The sequence below is a fragment of the Apium graveolens genome, unplaced genomic scaffold, assembly GCF_009905375.1.
Source record: "Apium graveolens cultivar Ventura unplaced genomic scaffold, ASM990537v1 ctg7920, whole genome shotgun sequence".
In the NCBI taxonomy this organism is placed as follows: Eukaryota; Viridiplantae; Streptophyta; class Magnoliopsida; order Apiales; family Apiaceae; genus Apium; species Apium graveolens.
Genome location: NW_027420740.1, coordinates 62467 through 82565, shown reverse-complemented (window position 1 = coordinate 82565; position 20099 = coordinate 62467). Strand labels below are relative to the sequence as shown.

Here is a 20099-nt window from a genome sequence, read left to right as displayed (position 1 = left end):
AGAATAAAAAATTGGGATGAAAAATAATTTTTTTAATTATATTTAACAAAAAATTGATAAGCTAAAATCATAAATATTTAGTATTTAATGGGCCTGTTTCAATTCATTTAAATAAAAAATTTATAACTCATAAATAAAATTATCTGAACACTTATATAAATTATAAAATTTCATCTACTAATTACTTACAAGTCACTTATATATTTTTAATTTATAAATTACTTATTTTAATATTTTTCCGGAACTGGTTTAAAATATGTGTACTCCCTCCGTCCCAATATACCTTTCCTTTTTTGACTTTCGGTACTGATTGACTACTAATTTACGTCTAATCTATAATATCAAACATAGTCACGAGTGATTTCGTTGGATTCGTATTTATCAGTACTTTAATACAGTGAAATTTTTATATTTAATACTAATACGAATTTAATGATATTAATGATCAAAAATATGTATTGACAAACATGTCCAACACAAAGATAAAACGTTTTTAGGGACGGAGGAGTAACATCCAGCAAAAATTAGGAGGCTAGTAGCAAAGATCGCATCGACCAAGGTTGGATCCTCGGGAATATCAAAAGCCAACTTGGCACACGCAGGATTCACGCAACTATGAATCTCCACTATTTCTATGCTTTTACCATTTTAACCCTGGTCCCTTATAATTAATTTTCTTTTTTTAAATTTCCGTTTCTTTGAGTACAATAGAAGACAATCAAAGCGACAAAATAATTGCATTGGTTAGCATTTATATATTTTTGAGATCTTGATTTGATCCCCTTTGGGCATAAACAAATTTGATTGTAAATTTAATGAAATTAAGACTATTTTAAATATGAATAAATTATGACATACGTGTATACAGACATATCTAACAATTAAATTTCGGGGGAATATCGTCTATATTTTGATAATAATTTTTTATATTTTTGAATTACGGGGTACTTTCATGTGTTTAAAAGAAATAAAAAATTTTAATAATGAAAAAACGTAAAAAAAAATTTTTAGAGAGATTCCGTTACTCCTTACCGGATCCTCCGTTTATATATGTACAAACTATAAAGAAAATAAAGTCGAACACTTATCGTATGCAAACCTTAATCTTCGTTACCTGACTATTATCTCATCCGCAACGATATCAAGTTTAAATCGAAAAATTCAATTTCTAATTTTCCAATGTGAATAACAAAATTAACAATTTCATTGTTTTTTCTTGTAATATAATTATAAAAGTTGAAATATGATTGAAATTATTCTTAGGAAGAAAAATATTGAAATTTATAAATTTGTTCTTAAAACAATTTATTAATTTATTATCGGTCATTTTCACGTAACTAAAATGAATCTTGTGTTTATAAATATAGGTCTCACTAGTTAAATCATGATATATATATTTTGAAAAACAATTTATTTATTTATTTTAGAATTCCTAGCATTACTCGAAAAGGAAATAAATAATAATACTAGGAGTTTCATAATAGATCGTGTATCTATTATTATTAAAATAAATTTTTTTTTTATTTTTTTTAAAATATAAAAAAATTGAGAGGAACCGCAAAAAAATAAAATCGTAAATAATTGAGTGTGACGGACATACACATAAAATTTCCACATGGAAAGGGCACAATAGTCCTATAAAATTAAAGGGGTTGATATAGAAATAATGACAACATAGAGGGGTTAAAAACAAAGATTCCAACTAACATAGTAAAGACCTGTCTGTCACAAAAATAGGGTTATGTAATAAAAATAAAATTAAATAAAATTCATATATGTGGTGTGTATATATTCACAACACAACCCTTGTTGTAAACCCTCTTCATCTTTATTAATTCCTCATCACTACCCATTTTTATTTTTCAAGAATCAAAAATAAAAATGGGTGAAAAAGCACAGTCTTCTTTTGGTGTGTGGCCTGTTGTTAAGCCATTTGTTAATGGTGGAGCTTCTGGGATGTTGGCTACTTGTGTTATTCAACCCATTGATATGATCAAGGTACATTTTTTAATCTTTTTTTTGTGTGTATAATTGTGTGTGATGGTGAATTAGTTTGATTTTGTGTTGGGGTTTTAGATCTTGGTTTTTGGTGAGATGGGGTTTTTGGGTAGGTGAGAAATTTGGGGTTTTTGATCTTGAATTGACATTTTTGAGGTGATTTGGATATTGGGTTACATGGGTTTTGTGTTGAATATGTAGAAGTAGTTGAAGATTTGAGCTTTTTCTTGATTTCTTGATTTCTTGGTTATATGTTGTTTTTAGTTAATAATTACTTTATGGTGTTTTTTGGTAGTTGGAAATTTTGTGTCTTTTGCTCTTGAAGTGACATTTTTGAGGTAATTTGGATCTTGGGTTACATGGGTTTCGTGTTGAATCTGTAGTAGTAGTTAAATATTTGAGCTTTTTCTTGATTTCTTGGTTACTTTATGTTGTTTTTAGCTGAAAATTACTCTATGGTGTTTTTGGGTAGTCGGAAAGTTTGGGGTTTTTTGATCTTGAAGTGACATTTTTGAGGTGATTTGGATCTTGGGTTACATGGGTTTTGTGTTGAATCTGTAGAAGTAGTTAAAGATTTGAGTTTTTTCTTGATTTCTTGATTTCTTGGTTACTTTATGTTGTTTTTAGCTGAAAATTACTTTGTTGTTTTTGGGTAGTTGGAAAATTTGGGGTTTTTTGATCTTGAATTGACATTTTTGAAGTGATTTGGATCTTGGGGTAAATGGGTTTTGTGTTAAATTTGTTGAAGTAGTTGAAGATTTGAGCTTTTACTTGGTTTCTTGATTAATTTATGTTGTTTTGAGCTGAAAATACTTTGTGTTGTTTTTTGGGTAGTTTGAAAATTTGTGTTTTTTGATCTTGAATTTACATTGTTAAGTGATTTGGTTCTTGGGTTACATGGGTTTTATGTTGAATCCGTAGGTGTAGTAAAGATTTAAGCTTTTCCTTGATTTCTCGAGTGCTTTATGTTGTTAGCATAAAATTCCTGTTTTGAGCTTGTAGTTATTTATTTAGGTTTTCTAATTTTTTGTTGTAGATCTGATGTTGTAGAACTAATTTGTTGTTTTGGTTCAGATTTAGTAATTTTTGGGGATGTTTATTGGGTTTGATTTGGTTTCTTGTTTTGACAATTTTGCAGGTGAGAATTCAGTTGGGTCAGGGATCTGCTGCTAGTGTGACCAGGGAAATGCTTAAGAATGAGGGGTTTGGTGCCTTTTACAAGGTTCGGTTGCTTTTTCCGATTTGTTTAGATTCTTTAAGGTAGCTGAAGATCATACATTGTAAATGGTTTACAAATCAAAATTAGTTGAAGGCTTTAAGGTTTCCCTGAAAAATTGTACAATTCTTAATTATTTCTTGTTTATGGTCCGTCCATATCATTATACATTTATTATGATTTATCAAAATTTAGAAATTTAATTGTTTTTAGAATTTTCTGACTACTGTGGATCAACTTGAGCAGGGATTGTCTGCTGGTCTTCTTAGGCAAGCTACCTATACAACTGCCCGACTTGGATCATTCAGGTATAGTCCTAAACTTGTCCAGCCAAAGCAATTTTTCGTAAATGTCTCACCAATTTTTATTTTGTGTTTGTTGTGTGCAAGAATTTAACCTTTTACTTTATCTGCTACTACCATATATGCCAAATAAGCGTTTTCTTTAAAGTCCGGTGATTCTTGTTTCCTATAAATGATCCCAGTTGTTTCCTATAAATGATCCCCAGTTGTGGTCACTACACATTCTGTAATATTAGTTCTGAAGGTTTACTATATATGATATATTTAGTTCCAAATTAATACTTCTTGTGGTTGGTGGGCGTATTCCTGAACAGGGCTTATAATCTGTGAAACTTTAGACAGTTATCTACTCATCTTTCCCATATTAACTGATCCTGACAGCACATCAGAAGTTGATGTGCTGTGTCCTTTGTGGGGTGTGAATATCTGCATATTTTTTTAAGTAAATCCTTCAGAACTTGATATGCAGTAGTATTAGACTTTTGTCACCTTACTTCCATTAGGATGTCACTTCATCCTATATTCCTATCAAGCCTAAGCAGTGTTTCCCGGGTCTATGGTCAGACTTCTTGACACCCAACTGCCCATAGCCTAACTTATTATTTTTGTTAATTTTCCATGTGAAAACTGGCATGTGCTTGTTATAAAAGTTATATGAATCCCTGATCTATGCTCAGCCCACTCGTCTTTTGTTCACCTGCTTGTCTTTGACTGACATGTGCATGCTAAATATTAAATTACCCCACATCCACCCCAAGTAGAAACAAATATAGTTCCTGATTATATATTTTCATTAGCAAGTGACGCATTTCATTGTTACAGTATTAGACATGAAAAATAAAAGAAATAAGAAAAAAGTAAAACTTTTCCTTTACCGATCTAGTTTTTGATTATTGCACATTTATTTGTTTAAACCCTTTCTGCATATTTTAAAATTGACGATTTAAGTTGTGTTAAAAGTATCAAGTCATAATACACATGCCTGACACTTCATAGCAAATGACATATTACAATATTTTTGGGAAACAAGCTACACATATTATTACATATAGGACCTAATGAATCTGAGGATGTCAGGATGATTTATATTCAGCCAATTTATTCACAAATCACAATCATTATTGGATTGTTTAAGTTGGAGAATGTGCTATTCAAAGTTATAAGCTAGATAATTATTAACATTTCATTGCATGGTTGATCCCAGTATCAAAAAAACAGAGACATTTAAGGTTTTATAATGTGAAGGAGAATGTTAGGTCAGGACACTCTGACTCTAAATGGCAAAAGCAGATATGACCTCTAGTATATTAAGGGGTTGGGTTACTCTAATGTTTTGGTTTTATTTTTTATGATTGTTTTCTATTACGAATTTCCATTTTCACAGTTTATTGTATTTTCTCTGTGTATGACTGTGTTTAATGTATTTATGGATTCAATAGACATGTCTACATCTATGTCTTTGTATTTCGTTAGCTGTCTAAAATGAGTCACTTTTTATATTATGAAATTCCAATTAAACTATTGTTGCATTGTAACTATTTAATGTACAAAGATAAATGTATAATTCTCTTCTCAATACACACACACACGCACATATATATATATATATATATATGTATGTACGTTAATTTATATGCGTATATCTGTGTGAGAGATAGTGACATTGATATGCTCTGTCTCTTAAGAGTTTGTTAGCTGACTATTCATGTAGATCTCATCCAATAAGTATGAGTCAAAGTAGTACAAGTAACTTTAGTTATCAAGCCGCCATAAATTTGCTAATAATTTTTACCTTTATAACGAAAATTTCTTTTTGTCTATCAGGATCTTGACAAACAAGGCAATCGAAGCTAATGATGGGAAGCCCCTGCCTTTGTATCAAAAAGCTCTATGTGGACTAACTGCTGGAGCCATTGGAGCAACTGTTGGTAGTCCAGCAGATCTAGCACTTATCCGTATGCAGGCTGATGCAACGTTACCTGCTGCTCAGCGTCGCCATTACACCAATGCTTTCCATGCTCTGACTCGAATCACTGCCGATGAAGGCTTTTTTGCACTTTGGAAAGGTGCTGGGCCAACTGTAGTTAGAGCAATGGCGTTGAACATGGGAATGCTTGCATCTTATGATCAAAGTGTGGAATTCTGCAAAGATCAACTTGGTTTCGGGGAAGGTGCTACAGTTCTAGGTATGCAAGTTTTAAAATTTAATGTAGCTGCTTCTTATGTAGCAAAAATGTCAGCATTCATTGCCGATTTTGGAACTTCAGTTTTTCTCCGCTGGTGCAGCTTGCTTTGATTTCTTTATTCTTGCATGTCAATCTGCATCACAGCAACCAAAATTAAAGTCTTTTTATTTTATTTATGTATTACTATTTTTGTCTTCATCGTGAGACTTCACAAAAGAACTTATATACAAAAAGTGATTAAGCTAGCTATTCGTAGCAAGTGGCCACCGCGAGCATCATCTGTGTACGTGATGACTAACTACTGTCTTATCAGTTTAACTTTAATACCTATCACATCATTAAGTAGGCATCATCCCCTCCACGCAACAACATGACTTAATTTTAATAGATAAGATCTCTGTTTTCATGTATGTTACAATGTGGGGTGTCCCATGAGCGTATCTGTTTTCTGTAGAGCAAACCTATGCTTGACACATGTAAATCAGCACTGATATTTTACAGTTATCCTATTCACTACTGTAATGTATTCTTTCTTTCTGTCTTGTCCAGGGGCTAGTGCTGTATCAGGTTTCTTTGCTGCGGCTTGCAGTTTGCCGTTTGATTATGTTAAAACTCAAATACAGAAGATGCAGCCTGATGCACAGGGAAAATATCCGTACACTGGATCATTAGATTGTGTTGTGAAGACGATGAAAGCTGGAGGGCCCTTTAAATTCTACACTGGATTCCCTGTGTATTGTGTTAGGATCGCTCCTCATGTCATGGTATCCTCTTTTCTATTTTTCCTTCTCTTGTCCTCTGTAATTTCTAGTTATAACTTTTCTCGTTTCTCTATAGTCTATAATGCATGTGCTCGACTGTATTCTATACTTTGCAGATGACATGGCTGTTCCTCAACCATATCCAAAAGTTGGAGAAAAAAGTTGGTTTGTAGAATGATTACCGGAGCTGAGCTATATTAAATAATACCTCATTTTCGTGTTCTTGTTGGTTTCTGACAACTAAGAAGAGTCGAAATATTGTTGATTCAGAAATTCTTTTGTAGCAGACTTTTAGAACTATTATACTGATCTGAATCAGAAACTATTAGGGTAAGAAAGAGTTCATTTTAAATTTACATCCCAAATACTTGACTGGCTAGTTTCTTTGGATTCTGCCAGAGGTTTGTTTTGAGCTACAATGTTCTTGTTATGAATGACTGATTGTGAGTTGATAAAATTGTTGCATTTTTGTCTATTTAAACCCGTAAAATTGTAATACCGATGTTTTTTTGCTGTTCATATGATCATTGTGGTTCTCGAATCGGATTTATTGCCCGTAAATTATATTTCGGCACTATGTTGCCAGGTTTGTATTGATTGTAAATTGTTTCCCAGATGTTTGATGCATGATTGTGTGACCACCCATTCCGGTGAGGTCCGACACCGGTTTGGTGGCTATAAGTTCACTGAGTTCTGGCCATCTACAGTCCACAAGTAGCAAATTTCATGTACCCATTTACATGTTACGAGTCCTACTGTCCTAGAATCTCTTCCAAGTATTCTAAAATTCGGTTGATTCTGCCGAGTACTCGGAAATTGAAGGTCTACCGACTTGAATTTTAATCGAGTATATCAAAGTACTCGGAAATTAAAGATTTACCCACTCGAATAAAAACGAGTACTTGGTCGAGTAGTCGAATGTTGAAAAGTGAAACAAGTACTCAGAAAATCAGCTTGTTTCTCGGTTTTGAGGACGTGACCTGAGTAGAACACCCGAGTAAAACTGATTTCCGGGTTCATAAATTTTTTCAACTAAATCAAGTCTCTCTCTCGGTTTTGAGGACGTGACCTGAGTAGAACTGATTTCCAAGTTCATAGACTTTTTCAACTAAATCAAGTCTCTCTCTCGGTTAGAACTGATTTCCAAGTTCATAGACTTTTTCAACTAAATCAAGTCTCTCTCTCGGTTTTGAGGACGTGACCTGAGTAGAACTAATTTCCGAGTTCATAGACTCTTTCAACAAAATCAAGTCTCTCTCACAACTAAAAAAGAAAAATAGAAAAGCAAAAAATTAACTGTGGACTAGATGAGGAATTAAGGCCAAAATGGACTTAATTTATTATTATTATTTTCATAAAAAGGAGAAATCTGCATTATTTGGTTGGTCTTGTTTTGTAAAATGAAGCCCAACCCACCACAATATGCCACGTTTCAGACAATCAGATAAAACTTAGCAAGTATTTGGAACCACATAGTCCCTGTAAGGCCATGCATTCAATCTTTTTTGCTAGCTAGAAAAAATAAAAAAAATCTTGAACTCTCTCTCTAACAGCAAGATCATCTTCTGAACTTGTGGATTAAAAGGCAACAATCATGTCCACAGCTCCAAGAAACAATCCATCTCTCTGTTCATCTCCACCATTGCCAAGATCAAGAACCAGCCTAACAAACAAGCATAGTTCATTAGTAACACTCTCTACTAACAATGCTCAGGTCAAGAATCATGGCATTTCAACTAAACAAGCTCAGTTGGCAAGAGCTTGTGTGTGGAGAGTAAAGGCATTGGATGAAAAACAGACTGCAGAGTCATCAGATAGCAAGGAGGAAGGGAAAGAAGAGTATGAGGAGTATGAAGTGGAGATTGTGCAGCCTTATGGTCTTAAGTTTGTTAAAGGTAGAGATGGTGGGACTTATATTGATGCTATTGCTCCTGGTGGTTTTGCTGACCAGACTAAAATGTTTGCTGTTGGAGATAAAGTCATTGCAACCAGGTTTGTTTATAATCCAATTCATATGGGCTTAATGGTACTCATAAAATCCTAAAGTTTAAAAGTGTACCTTTTCAGCCCTCGGGTACTCAAAATGTGCTTTATTACCATTGAACCGGGTGAAAACCGGCCGGTCCAAGGTAAAAGGTTACATTTTGAGGCGAAAAGGTACGGTAATGAACTATATGGATTGATGGTATATTGGTGCAAAGTTTGAGGTTTAAAAGGTTATTAAGCCATTCATATGCTTATGTTGTGTATGTGTGTATCCCACTTTGATGTTCCTATAAGAGATAAATATTGGGAGTTGCTAGTTAATTACTAATTTCTTAGTTGAATTTATTAATATGAGGTCTTTTGAGAGTTAACCAAAAATAATTCCGCATGAGTTCGGTCGGTCCAGAGCGGACAATGTCATACTAATATATATTAATGCGGAGTTAAGGCATGTTTAGCAAGCCCAACAGTGAAGTCATTGATATATGCTAAACTTTAATGCTTCTTGTTGAAGATGAGTGATTACAATGTGTGTGTATATTGATCACAAAATGACTTGCTTGTAGAGTTGTACCCTTAGATGAGTGGAAACCATTTTTTTTTACCACAAATTGTCAAATCTAATTGAAATACCACAACTAGGAGTTTTGAGTGTGTCAGACAAATATGTCTATACCGGAACTTAAACCCTCAACCTATTGTAACTAAGAGGATAGTTAAGGGCATGAGCCCAAAAATGTGTTGGAATGAGGATCCCATGAAACCTTTGTAGTCAGCATACGACCGATTCCTAGCCATCGAAACACTCTGCCTCGAGAGAGGAGATTGGAAGAACGTACGAGAGTGAGACTTAGCAGCCTTAGCACAATAATCACAAATACCATCTACTTCTGAAGCAAAGGATTATTTATAGAGAAAAAGTGGATAATTGCTCCTGAATAGCCAACCACAAGATAGATGCATGTCTGAGAATCTTCCCTGGACCATGCATGGGCAACCTAAGAGACTAATGAAGTGGATCCTTGCAAGAAACATAAAGCATAAGCAGACGTCATTAGGAGCCGATCTTTGTGGCAATAATCAAACATTAGTGTCCAAATTAAATAGGGGATTGAGGGGCGGGGAGGGGTTCAAATCGAAACTTCTGATATCATTCTACAATTTATATTTAGCCAGTCTCAAATAAAACATGAGAGTATAGTAAACTGTAACTTGCCCTATGAATTATGGTAGTATTTGTCTGGTTTGCAATAGACGGTTGTTTCCTGTAGAAGTAATATTTTTCTTGGAAATTGCAATACCTAGGACTAGGAAGTTCGAAATTGTATTTGGTTGGCATATAGGAATCAATTCGGGACCCCTTGAGGAGACTTTCGAAGACCTGATAACTGGAAAGAAGGCCATTACTGTTTAGATATGCAAGCAAGGAGGGGATTTTCTAGTTTTATGTGACGGTAATATAGCGTATACACAAAATATACAAGCGAAAAAGGCTCTTTCACTTTGCCAACATTTTTTTGTGTTTTTCCATTCACTATACACTTTGATGATTGCTTGTAGTATAGCATATTACTTGTGATGGTGGAGCGCAGTTTGAGGTCTACATAAAAGATTTTATTTTTAGTTGTTTTTCCACTGCGTCCAGTTTTGTCCCTTGATTGGGATTTAACAGAATCCTAAGTCTTAACTAGTACAAATCGTCTTACTCGACCCACTGTAATAAAATTTGAACCACTGGCACAAACCAGTCTATAAAAGAATAGACTAATGAAGAATTCCCAACGGTAACTTTCAAATGAAACAATGCAACTAAGTGAAAATGAAGGTCAACAATCACCTCCCCAACCAAGTTCTAGTGGTCCAGGTTATAGGCGTGAACATTCAACACTGAATGTGGATCACGAAACCCCTGAAAGGTGGGATGTATCAATGATACAGTCTGAAGAGGTGACAGATTTGAAGATCATCATGAAGCGGAAGACCCTGAGAGCTGAGCCCTATGATAAAAACCATTCAAAACAAACACCGCAATAAGACTTCCCTAAATATATTGGACTGAGTCGATCCTTGGAGGACATGCCAAAATACAATGCACAAAAAAATCTACGCCGTATATAGACATCCTTCATCCACTGATATTCAACTTTAACTCTGCACTAACCCGCGTTCTCACCGTGAGAGAATGGGAGAACCATGAAGAAGCAGCACACTGGCTCTGCATTTGCGCCCAAAAGTTCACAAACTCGACAACTTCAGTAATCAATGATTAAGCACATCATATTATCACATCTCACCAACAATATTACCCACGACCATAAGCCCATCGCCAGTCCAATGCTCCAAAGGGCTATCACGAAGCCTCATCCAAAGTGGAATCTGTTTTGGCTTAGACCTTCTCAGGTGACATCATAACTCCATCTAATTTAAATATAGGATGACCATGAGTTAAGCGTGGACCTCCCTGTATTGTGTGTTTTACATGTTATTTTGGGCTCTTTTTCGAGGATGGTGTTATTTGGCTTTTCAGCCATCCTTCATAAAATTATGGTATTTTTGCATTAGTTCCATATGGGAACACTGTTGTGGAACCATGGAGTATCATCATATCAGATTATAGATCGTATGCTAACATCTTACTCCATATGAACATAGCTTACCTTTGTGTTCGGATCACAATCACACTGCAACTGCATTTGATTTCTGAGTTATTAAACTATATATGCAGTGCAGTATTTGGAACAGAAATGTGGCCTGCAGCTGAATATGGAAGAACGATGTATACCATTCGGCAGAGAATCGGTCCTTTACTAATGAAGATGCAGAAGAGAAATGGTTTATTCTAACTCCTTAATCACCTGCTTTTCATGCTGCGTCAGTTTGCCATGTGATTTTTCTATAATTTTCAGCATGCATAATTAGACCTGCATGTTTCTGGTGTGATTTGATGGCCGGATTTGTTTGCCTTGTTATTTATAATCGGAAATTCTGTATCTGTTGCCAGGTAAGGTTGAGACTGGTGGCGAACCAACAGAAAGAGAAATTATTAGAGCTGAGAGAAACTCTGGTGTCGTTAGTGATAAAGTGAGGGAAATCCAGGTGAGTGACAATTTCTAATTTTTCTTTCAGTAGTTTCATATGTCTAAATGTTAAATTTGGACCTGCATAAATGTTACGTGCTGTTTGAAAACTAAAATCCTGTGTCAGATGCAAAATTACATTCGGAAAAAAGAGCAAAAAGAACAGAGAGAACGAGAACTACGCGAAGGACTGCAATTGTACAAGTAAGCACTGTACTTTTAGGTTTACTATCACCTATTTCCTGATTTTGCCCTATTGGCATGTTTCCATTTTTCATTGTTAGTGGATATATTCTTAGAGCATAGTTTATCTTCTCCTTGGGAAAGTTATTTTTTTTTTTAATATTCTGTTAAGCAACTGTATTAACCCACCAGAAAAAATACTTCATACTAGGGTACACCCCGGAGCACACGAGAGGAACAAGCTCACTCTCGAAAATTCTTGGTTTTAGTTTTAAATAACCAAAACTTAATAAAATTTTGTTGGTCTGCTCCTAGTCCCTTTCTCGTCAACCTCTGGTGTGTCCTGTTTGAGCTATGTAACACATCAACATATATTATGGGCCTTGACTGTCAATTTATACTCCATGTCTTCTAAAACTAGAGATCTTTACTTTATAATTTTTTAAAAGTAAATCTCCACCATGACTGAACTTATCGTAGTAGTCTCATGTAGTACTTGATCTACTAGAATAATAATAGCTAGCTAGGAACTTTCTGATACTTCATAGTCATATACAAAAGGCATCCCTAATCTTATAGCAGACAAAAAGCCAAAAGCATCTCTTAGGGGCGGTGGAGGCCGGCTGCTGATATATGTATAAATCGTGCACATTCTGTTGAATTTCTCTTATGTCGTTGGTGATGCCAAATGATAACTTTTTATAGCATTATTCACCATAGTTTTATTGATTGACTTGTTTGGAAGAGTAGATTTAAATTCTGTATATTATCAGACTGTTTTTCTTCCCTTTCATGTTCTTTCTATCACTGATCCTACCAGTCAAACAAAGCTGAATAGTGTGAAGACATATTAAAAAGTGGCCCTGCTTGCTAATGACCAATTATGAATATCTTACTAGTGAAAAATATATTATACATCCACATGCTGACACATTATTTTTGTTCTATTATTGATGAAGGATTGGCAAATATGAAGAAGCACTGGAGAAATTTGAGTCTGTTCTAGGATCAAAACCAGAATCTAACGAAGCTTCAGTAGCAAGCTATAACGTTGCATGCTGTTACTCCAAACTTAATCAGGTATTGCTCGACTTTCATGTGAAGGGAACATACAGAAAAAGGAAGAGAGTAGATTTGTTGAATATAATCATAAAATACATTGATCATTAATACAAAATCTCAACTATTTTCTTTTTGTTAAATCCCTAAACACCTGGGGTCGGTGTGGGGTATTTCTTTTTTAATAGAGAAATTAAGTTAGCCTAGTAATTAATTTCTTCTTCATAGTATATATGAGTTATACTCCTTTTGATGTGAAATTGAAAGATACAAGCTGGTCTATCTGCACTTGAAGATGCCCTGAAATCAGGATTTGAAGACTTCAAGGCAAGTCAATGTCCTCATAATTTGGTATCGATTATTTAACTGGTTTAGAATCATCTTAACACTCTCTAAACTGACATGGCAGAGGATCCGAACTGACCCTGATCTAGAGAATGTGAGGAAATCAGAAAAATTCGATCCTCTCCTAAAAAGGTTTGATGAATCATTTATCAATGAAAATGCCATCAATGCTATTAAATCGCTGTTTGGATTTGGTAAGAAATAGTCATGAAGCATTTCAATATTTTATCCTATGCTTGAGCTTACAAATAGATGGACATGTCAGTTGCAAGCTTTATAATTGTATCTTGAAATCAAAAGCTTCTATCATCGGTTTTGTTAATACTTGAGTTCAGGACGTGTTTTCACAAAGCTCAAAATTTTCTTCTGTGGTTTCTTAGCTCAATTTTCCCCAGTTAAATTTGTTGTATTTGTAATTATACGATATATATACTGGGAGTAATGTTACACTCCATACTTGTAATAATATCATGGTTCCGGTTATCTCTCAATCATGGATAGCCTGTAAAAGTGTCTCCTAGTCCCCGATATTTTAGCATCTGGAATTCTGGATAACAGAAGATTATACTGGTTTAATATAGTGATTCTGACGAGCCACTTAGTCACAATTGGAGTAAAAGGAAGGCACCTACTTCTTAATAGTACTCCGTTGGCAAAACTATGCACTGAAAGTGAATTACATATGGTGTACTTGATCAGAAATTTACTTGAGATAGATAACTATAAGATCATGCAAGTCTACATAGTTCTTTCTATAAATCTGTAGACAAACTTTACCATTATAATCAATCTAAAGGAGCTTTCAAAGTCTTTATCTACGTATGAACAACCGGTTGTGATCATTTACAGTATTTAAATTACACACACACACACCCCTCCACAGAGGGGACATGGTTTATTCTTATCTCAACTCTAGTTGTTGTAGGTCTCAATTATATTGACTTTGCAGTTGCTAATTTAACTTTATCAGGCGACCGCATCTACTAGTTGTAGCGATCTGCTTGTACTGAAAGCCTATTTAGAACTCAAACATTGTGAGGATGAAGAGAAATAGGAAGTCCTTCTACCGGGGTAGGCATAGGATCATATTCAATCTTCTCATCAGGAATCAGTAAATCCCACTTAAACCTCTTCACCACATTGTGCAGAAATACGAGTATTTCCATCCGGGCAAACTCTTTGCCTAAGCACATTCTAGGCCCCCCTCCGAAAGGAACATAAGAATATGGAGTTGGTCCTGCTCCTTCAAAACGCGTAGCATCAAATTCTGTTGGATCTGGAAAGTACTTCTCATCCTTGGTTGTTGAAACAGTACTCCAGTATAACTGCTCATAGAAAAACATCTTATAAGAAGAATTCATGGAAGTTTGCTTTGTTACTTGTTTGTTCATTGGCCATGGACAGAAAAATGGCAAGTTACCAAGTAATTTTACCTTCCAGCCTTTAGGAATGGTGTATCCCGCATAAGTAAAATCCACCAAGGCCTCTCTAAAAGCTCCGATCACAGGTGGTGTTAATCTCATAACCTCACTGACAACGTTCCACGTGTATTTCATCTTCTGTATGTCATCCCATTGCAGTAACTCCTCGTGTCCTTTAGCTGCTGCTATATCCATATGCTCTAGTACCCCATCGACGTAACCAAAACACAATGTATTAGTTCATTCAGTTTAGTACAGATAATTTCGTATATATCAAGAAAAACCAGACAGAACTGACTGACCATCATAAACCTTTTGATAGACCTGAGGCTTTTCTGCAAGAGTCTTCATGACTAAGGTTATCGACACACTTGAAGTATCGTGTCCAGCAAAAAGTAATGTCAGTATATTGTTGACAATCTCAGCTTCAGTCAAGAACCTCCCATGTTCATCTGAAGAAACTAGCAGATGAGACAGTAGGTCTTGGGAAGGGGAAGCTGTTTTGAGCTCCAAGTCTACTCTTCTCTGTTTTGTTATCGCGTGAAGGTCTTTTCTTATAGCATTAGCAGCCCTCATTGCGCTATAAAATCGCGTGCCAGGCACATTCAGAGGGATCTGTATGATCCCTTTTAAGAATATATTGAAATGAGAGGCAAGTTTCTTGATATGGTTTGGATCTTCAAGGCTCATAAATAAACGACAAGCTAGCTCGAATGTGTATAACTTGATGGTGTTGTAGACTTTCACTTCTTGATTACCTTCAGATAGCGGTTTTGCATCGAGTTCAGAAACGATTAGTTAGTTATCAAATAATTAGCGTTCGATTTAAAAATCTTCAAAGAAATGTTTTATGCTTAATAACCTCTTGAACCTCAAGATTTGCATCAATATACTCATCAGCCCTTAAAGTACAAAAACGTTCCTTTTTGACCCTGGAGTACTGAAAAAATATATTTTTAATCTTGGACCGGGAAAAAACCGAAGAATCGGGAAGAAACCCGGTGTAAACAAGGCGGTCCAAGGTTTAAAAGGTACGTTTTTAGTATTTCAGGGTAAAAAAAGAACGCTTTCGTACTTTAAGGTCCGATGTGTATATTAGTACAAATGAGATTGAAAAGGTCATTAAGCCAATAGTTTATGCACAATAATCTTAAACCGTAAAAAAGTATAGCTCGTATGCATTCTCTAATAATTTTCGGAATGAGCGTGAACTGAACTGTGTAATTTGAAATGCGAGAGCGACAAAAATGATTGCATTTGAGTGGATTGTGAGGTATCTTGGTGGTGTGATAAGACTCCAATATGAAATAATGCAGACCTAAGTTTCCTGATGGGGATGTTAGTGTTGTGTAAGAGTAAGTCTTATCATTTTATCTGAAGGCTTCAATTTTCAACCATAGAAAACATGTAGTGATATCTGTAACTATTTTTTTAATCACAGCCGTTGAATGGTTGATCCAACGGCCAAAAATCTATCTGTTGCATAACGGTTTCCTGATAAACCGTTGCTAGGGACCATCTCCCATATACAGAAAGAGAGGTAAAACGACACTTTTTTCATCATACGTTGAACTTGGAAAAACCTATACACTTGACGAAATAATTTGTTTATCGAATATTCATTTATCGAGTTTATGCCGTAAATGTAATATACATATATTTGCGGCGAGTATGTCACACTGTCGGAAATTAAAATTATAAAATATCTTTATTATGTAGGATATACTACTATTCAGGTCAAATCCCCAACATGTAGCAATGAATCAGAAAGCAACTAAACTTCTTTCCCCAATCACAGGTCCCTCTATAACTTTTATCACTATATTTTCAGAAAACCATTATTAAGCTCTCATCATAACCTTGCCACTGACCCTGGACCTAAGACATTTTAAGTGCATAATGTACTTGTTTAAATTTCTTGAGCATAGTATCTAAGAAAAGAACTTGACAATCATGTAAGTACATAATGTTATAGCCTTGTAGATCAATGGAGGACAAACGATTTGCGTAACATATCATATCGCGATAAAAGACTGCGGTACGTGTAAATACGGGTCGACCCGTGCAATTACACCAGAAACTCTGCTTTACACGTGTAAAACTGACGTGGGATAATATGCTGCAATATACGTTTGTTGTAGATCGGACCCCTTTTACCACTAGTCAATAACGTGATCCCCCACCCTCCTCCCTCCACAGTCCCTCTATATTGCACAACTACATAATCTTTATATTGCACATTGTGTTTTATATATTTGTAATTTTTGATCATCCGTGCTTCTAAAATCTTAATCTAACAACGATCAGATATGAATCAAATCGGATCGTTGTTAGATTATCATGATCTTTGTTACTCGGACTCGGCTAGAAGTGTCCAACATGAATACATTTCCGAGTCCGGCAACATTTTGAAAAATATACATGTTTTTGGCCTAATATTTTTGAGTAATCAACTCATCTAAAATCTTAAGGTGTTCGAGGAAGGCCCCAATAGGATCATATATTTAACACTCCCCCTCACTCGAAAGCCCATTTATGGGTCAAAGAGTGGAACACCGGAGCCCATCTTTGGGGCATAATTGCCTTTAGTGTCCACAATAAATTGTGAGAATACTGGGGGTGGCTAGGAATCGAACCTTAGTTCTCCCGCTAGCCTAAGCTCTGATACCATGTTGAGTAACCAGCTCATCTAAAACCTTAAGGTGTTAGAGGAATGCCCCAATAGGATCATATATTTAACAAAGTGCCCAAGTCCCGGTGTCCATGCCCGAATGTCGAGTGTCCGACACGGGTACTCGAAGGTAAAATGAAGAGTCCGAGTAACATAGCATATGATAGTAGGGATGTGAAGACATACCTTGCCAATGACTTTCAATGTGTTTTCGAGTAACCAGATCCATGATACTGATATAAAGTCTAGAGAAAGCATCTGGGGACAGAAAAGAATGCAGCATTTTCCTCATCCACTTAGCTTCTTCTCCACTACTAGTAATCAAGCAGTTCCCAAACAACTTATTGACTGATTTAGGCCACCATAACGCCACCGTCTTGCCCTCATTCCCAAACAAGAACTTGTTTCCAGCCACCCCTGAAAACACCACTATCGAATCTCCCAGCAACCCCGTCTTGAACACGTCCCCGTGCTTCTCAACTCTCTCCCTTATGAACTTCTCCGGAGTTCCATTCCACCCTGCTCTAAGAAGTGACAGTGTTTCTCCTACGATTGGCCATCCGTAGCTTCCTGGTGGCAGATTCTTGTTCCCTTTTCTCGCGATTTTTGTGATCAGGATAAGAATTGTTACGAGAGTCGATATGATTATAAGGCTAGTTACTAATACTATCTCCATGATGACTAACTAGCTTCTACTTCTCACAGGAACTAACTAATGAGTGTTTATATACTTCATCTACCACTCCATGTTGTCATTGCCATATTTTTGAACTATCCGTGTTGCTCAAAAAGGAAAGTCAGGTCAAGAGTTCGATACCTGGTGCGTGAGTTTACTTAGAAGAAGAATAAGTTCAGCTACTTTATAAGTTCTGGATGCTAAGTTCCAGGCCTGATAACAATTGAAAAGAAGTTATCACTTGTGATTGTCTGCCAACTAAATTGCCACCACAGTTTCACATCGACATTGTCTCGTGTAGCTTCTTTTAACACTCATTACATTTTAGAACTTCTTCACACATGTTTCACGTACATAAATGATACGACGTTTGACTTTTTGGCACAACTATTTAGTACTTCACGTACATAAATAATACGATGTTTGATTTTTTTGGCACAACTATTTAGTACTCCCTCCGTACCACAAAACTTTTCTCATTTTGACTTTTCTCACTGTTCACGTTAAGCGATTGACAATTAATTTACGGTTAATCTATAAGATCAAACATAGTCATAAGTGATCTTGTTGTATTCGTGTTTACGAGTACTTTAATACAGTGAAGTTTTATATTTAATACTAATACGAAATTAAAGATATTAACAATCGAAAACGTGTATTGGCAAATGTGTCCGACACAAATGAGAAAAGTATTTAGGGACAGAGGGAGTAATGTTGAGCACATAACTAGAAATATTATTTTTTAAAAATTCTTTTTTTGTATAAAAATTTGAGATCAAAAGTTTTAATCACAAAAAAAAAATTCGAAAAAAAATATTTTAACTATATGGTCAAACCTCCTAAACATGTGTGTCAGAGAGTCAAACGTCATGTATTAAAAAACTGAATCCCAAAAAAAATTCCTAAAAAATTTCTTATTGGTTATTTACTCGTAGATGTAATGCACGTCTGTGTTAATATGAATCACACTAATTAAATATGTCTTATGTTATTTTGAGAGTTATTTCGGAATTTTTTTGGTAACTGTGTCATTACTCTTATTAATACGAATTTAAAAGGAAAAATACATTATATTACAGATTATATCGAATCGGGTCGAGCAGAATTATAGACACGATAATTATGCTCAGCAGTTGTATATTTACTTCGAATTTTTTTGACTAGTGTTTCGATCTTTCAAATTCGAGTCGAGTTAGAAGCGAAGTTCGATGGAGTTCGAAGCTAAACTTTCATATATAACACACATATATGCATGTTAGCACGTGTCTGTTCTATAACCAAAAAAATGATCGAATATGATCAGATTTGATTTCGGCTCATACTCGATCAAAAGCAGATTGAAAGTTCTTTGTGGTCCTAAATATCATTTTTGGGGTTAAAAATGGACCAAAATGTCACTTCTGAAAAAAAATGATCCTAAATGTCATCTCAAAACAGTATATCGTGTAACGTTTATGCAACAGACCGTGCACCGTTTTGACACTTTGATTTTTTTATATGTGCAAAACGGTAGATAAAGTAACGTTTTGGTACTTTGGTGTTTTTTATATATATGTGCAAAATGGTAGATAAAGTAACGTTTTGACATTTAAAAAAAAAAAATTAAACAAAATGTTACATCGTGCAACGTTTTGGGTTGTTTTCCAAACGCTACACGATGTAATGTTTTGAAGTGGCATTTTGGGCCATTTTTTCCGGAAGTGATATTTTGGAGCAGTTCTTGAAATATTTGGTCTAAAATAGTTAAAATAGTTATAAGTGAATTTGATTCACATAATCTAAGTTCTCAGTCATTGCATTTGGTCTAAATGAAAACCCTCGATTGATAACAAGAAGACAACATTTAAATCATCCATTCTCTGGTTTCCGATATATGTGTGTATTCAACGAGTTAATTTGTTGAATGGGAATACAGAAGCTGTTGATTTTTCTGGGGATGGGATACGGGGAGGAAATTAGAAAAATGGCCGCGATGCAGGGAGGAAAATGATCTACAATGGGCGGGTCGGAGAGAGTATTATTCAAAGAAAACTGAAATGGCAGTATCATGTTGCAATGGTTGAATAAAATGAAATCTAAAACAAGGTTTAATGATTGTGTGATAAGAAAATGGTGGAAGAATGTAGCAGGTAGCCAGTTGGCGACGAATAGTTTTAAAGGCCGCAAAGGATTACCTGATCACTAAAGCATCGAAAACTAGAGCTGAGGATAGGGGAAA

General features: G+C 35.2%; 3 protein-coding genes across 3 annotated transcripts; 2 read left to right on the top strand and 1 right to left on the bottom strand.

The window, feature by feature from the left end:
- Positions 1 to 1784: 1784 nt before the first annotated feature.
- LOC141704491 (mitochondrial dicarboxylate/tricarboxylate transporter DTC) lies at positions 1785 to 6938 on the top strand. Its single transcript, XM_074507742.1, has 6 exons — positions 1785 to 1998; positions 3137 to 3220; positions 3461 to 3522; positions 5341 to 5702; positions 6252 to 6466; positions 6580 to 6938. The coding sequence occupies exons 1-6, from the start codon at positions 1882 to 1884 to the stop codon at positions 6634 to 6636; spliced, it is 897 nt and encodes a 298-aa protein (XP_074363843.1). The 5' UTR covers positions 1785 to 1881; the 3' UTR covers positions 6637 to 6938.
- A 1000-nt stretch (positions 6939 to 7938) lies between these two features.
- Positions 7939 to 13604, top strand: LOC141704496 (protein MET1, chloroplastic). The gene is made up of 7 exons (XM_074507749.1): positions 7939 to 8455; positions 11175 to 11281; positions 11451 to 11545; positions 11654 to 11730; positions 12669 to 12789; positions 13036 to 13095; positions 13178 to 13604. Exons 1-7 carry the CDS (start codon positions 8058 to 8060, stop codon positions 13316 to 13318), a joined length of 999 nt encoding a protein of 332 aa, XP_074363850.1. The 5' UTR covers positions 7939 to 8057; the 3' UTR covers positions 13319 to 13604.
- A 209-nt stretch (positions 13605 to 13813) lies between these two features.
- On the bottom strand, positions 13814 to 18305 carry LOC141704495 (beta-amyrin 28-monooxygenase-like). The gene is made up of 4 exons (XM_074507748.1): positions 17392 to 18305; positions 14837 to 15292; positions 14547 to 14734; positions 13814 to 14438 (listed from the first exon to the last, which is right to left on the bottom strand). Exons 1-4 carry the CDS (start codon positions 17879 to 17881, stop codon positions 14139 to 14141), a joined length of 1434 nt encoding a protein of 477 aa, XP_074363849.1. The 5' UTR covers positions 17882 to 18305; the 3' UTR covers positions 13814 to 14138.
- Between the last annotated feature and the right edge of the window lie 1794 nt (positions 18306 to 20099).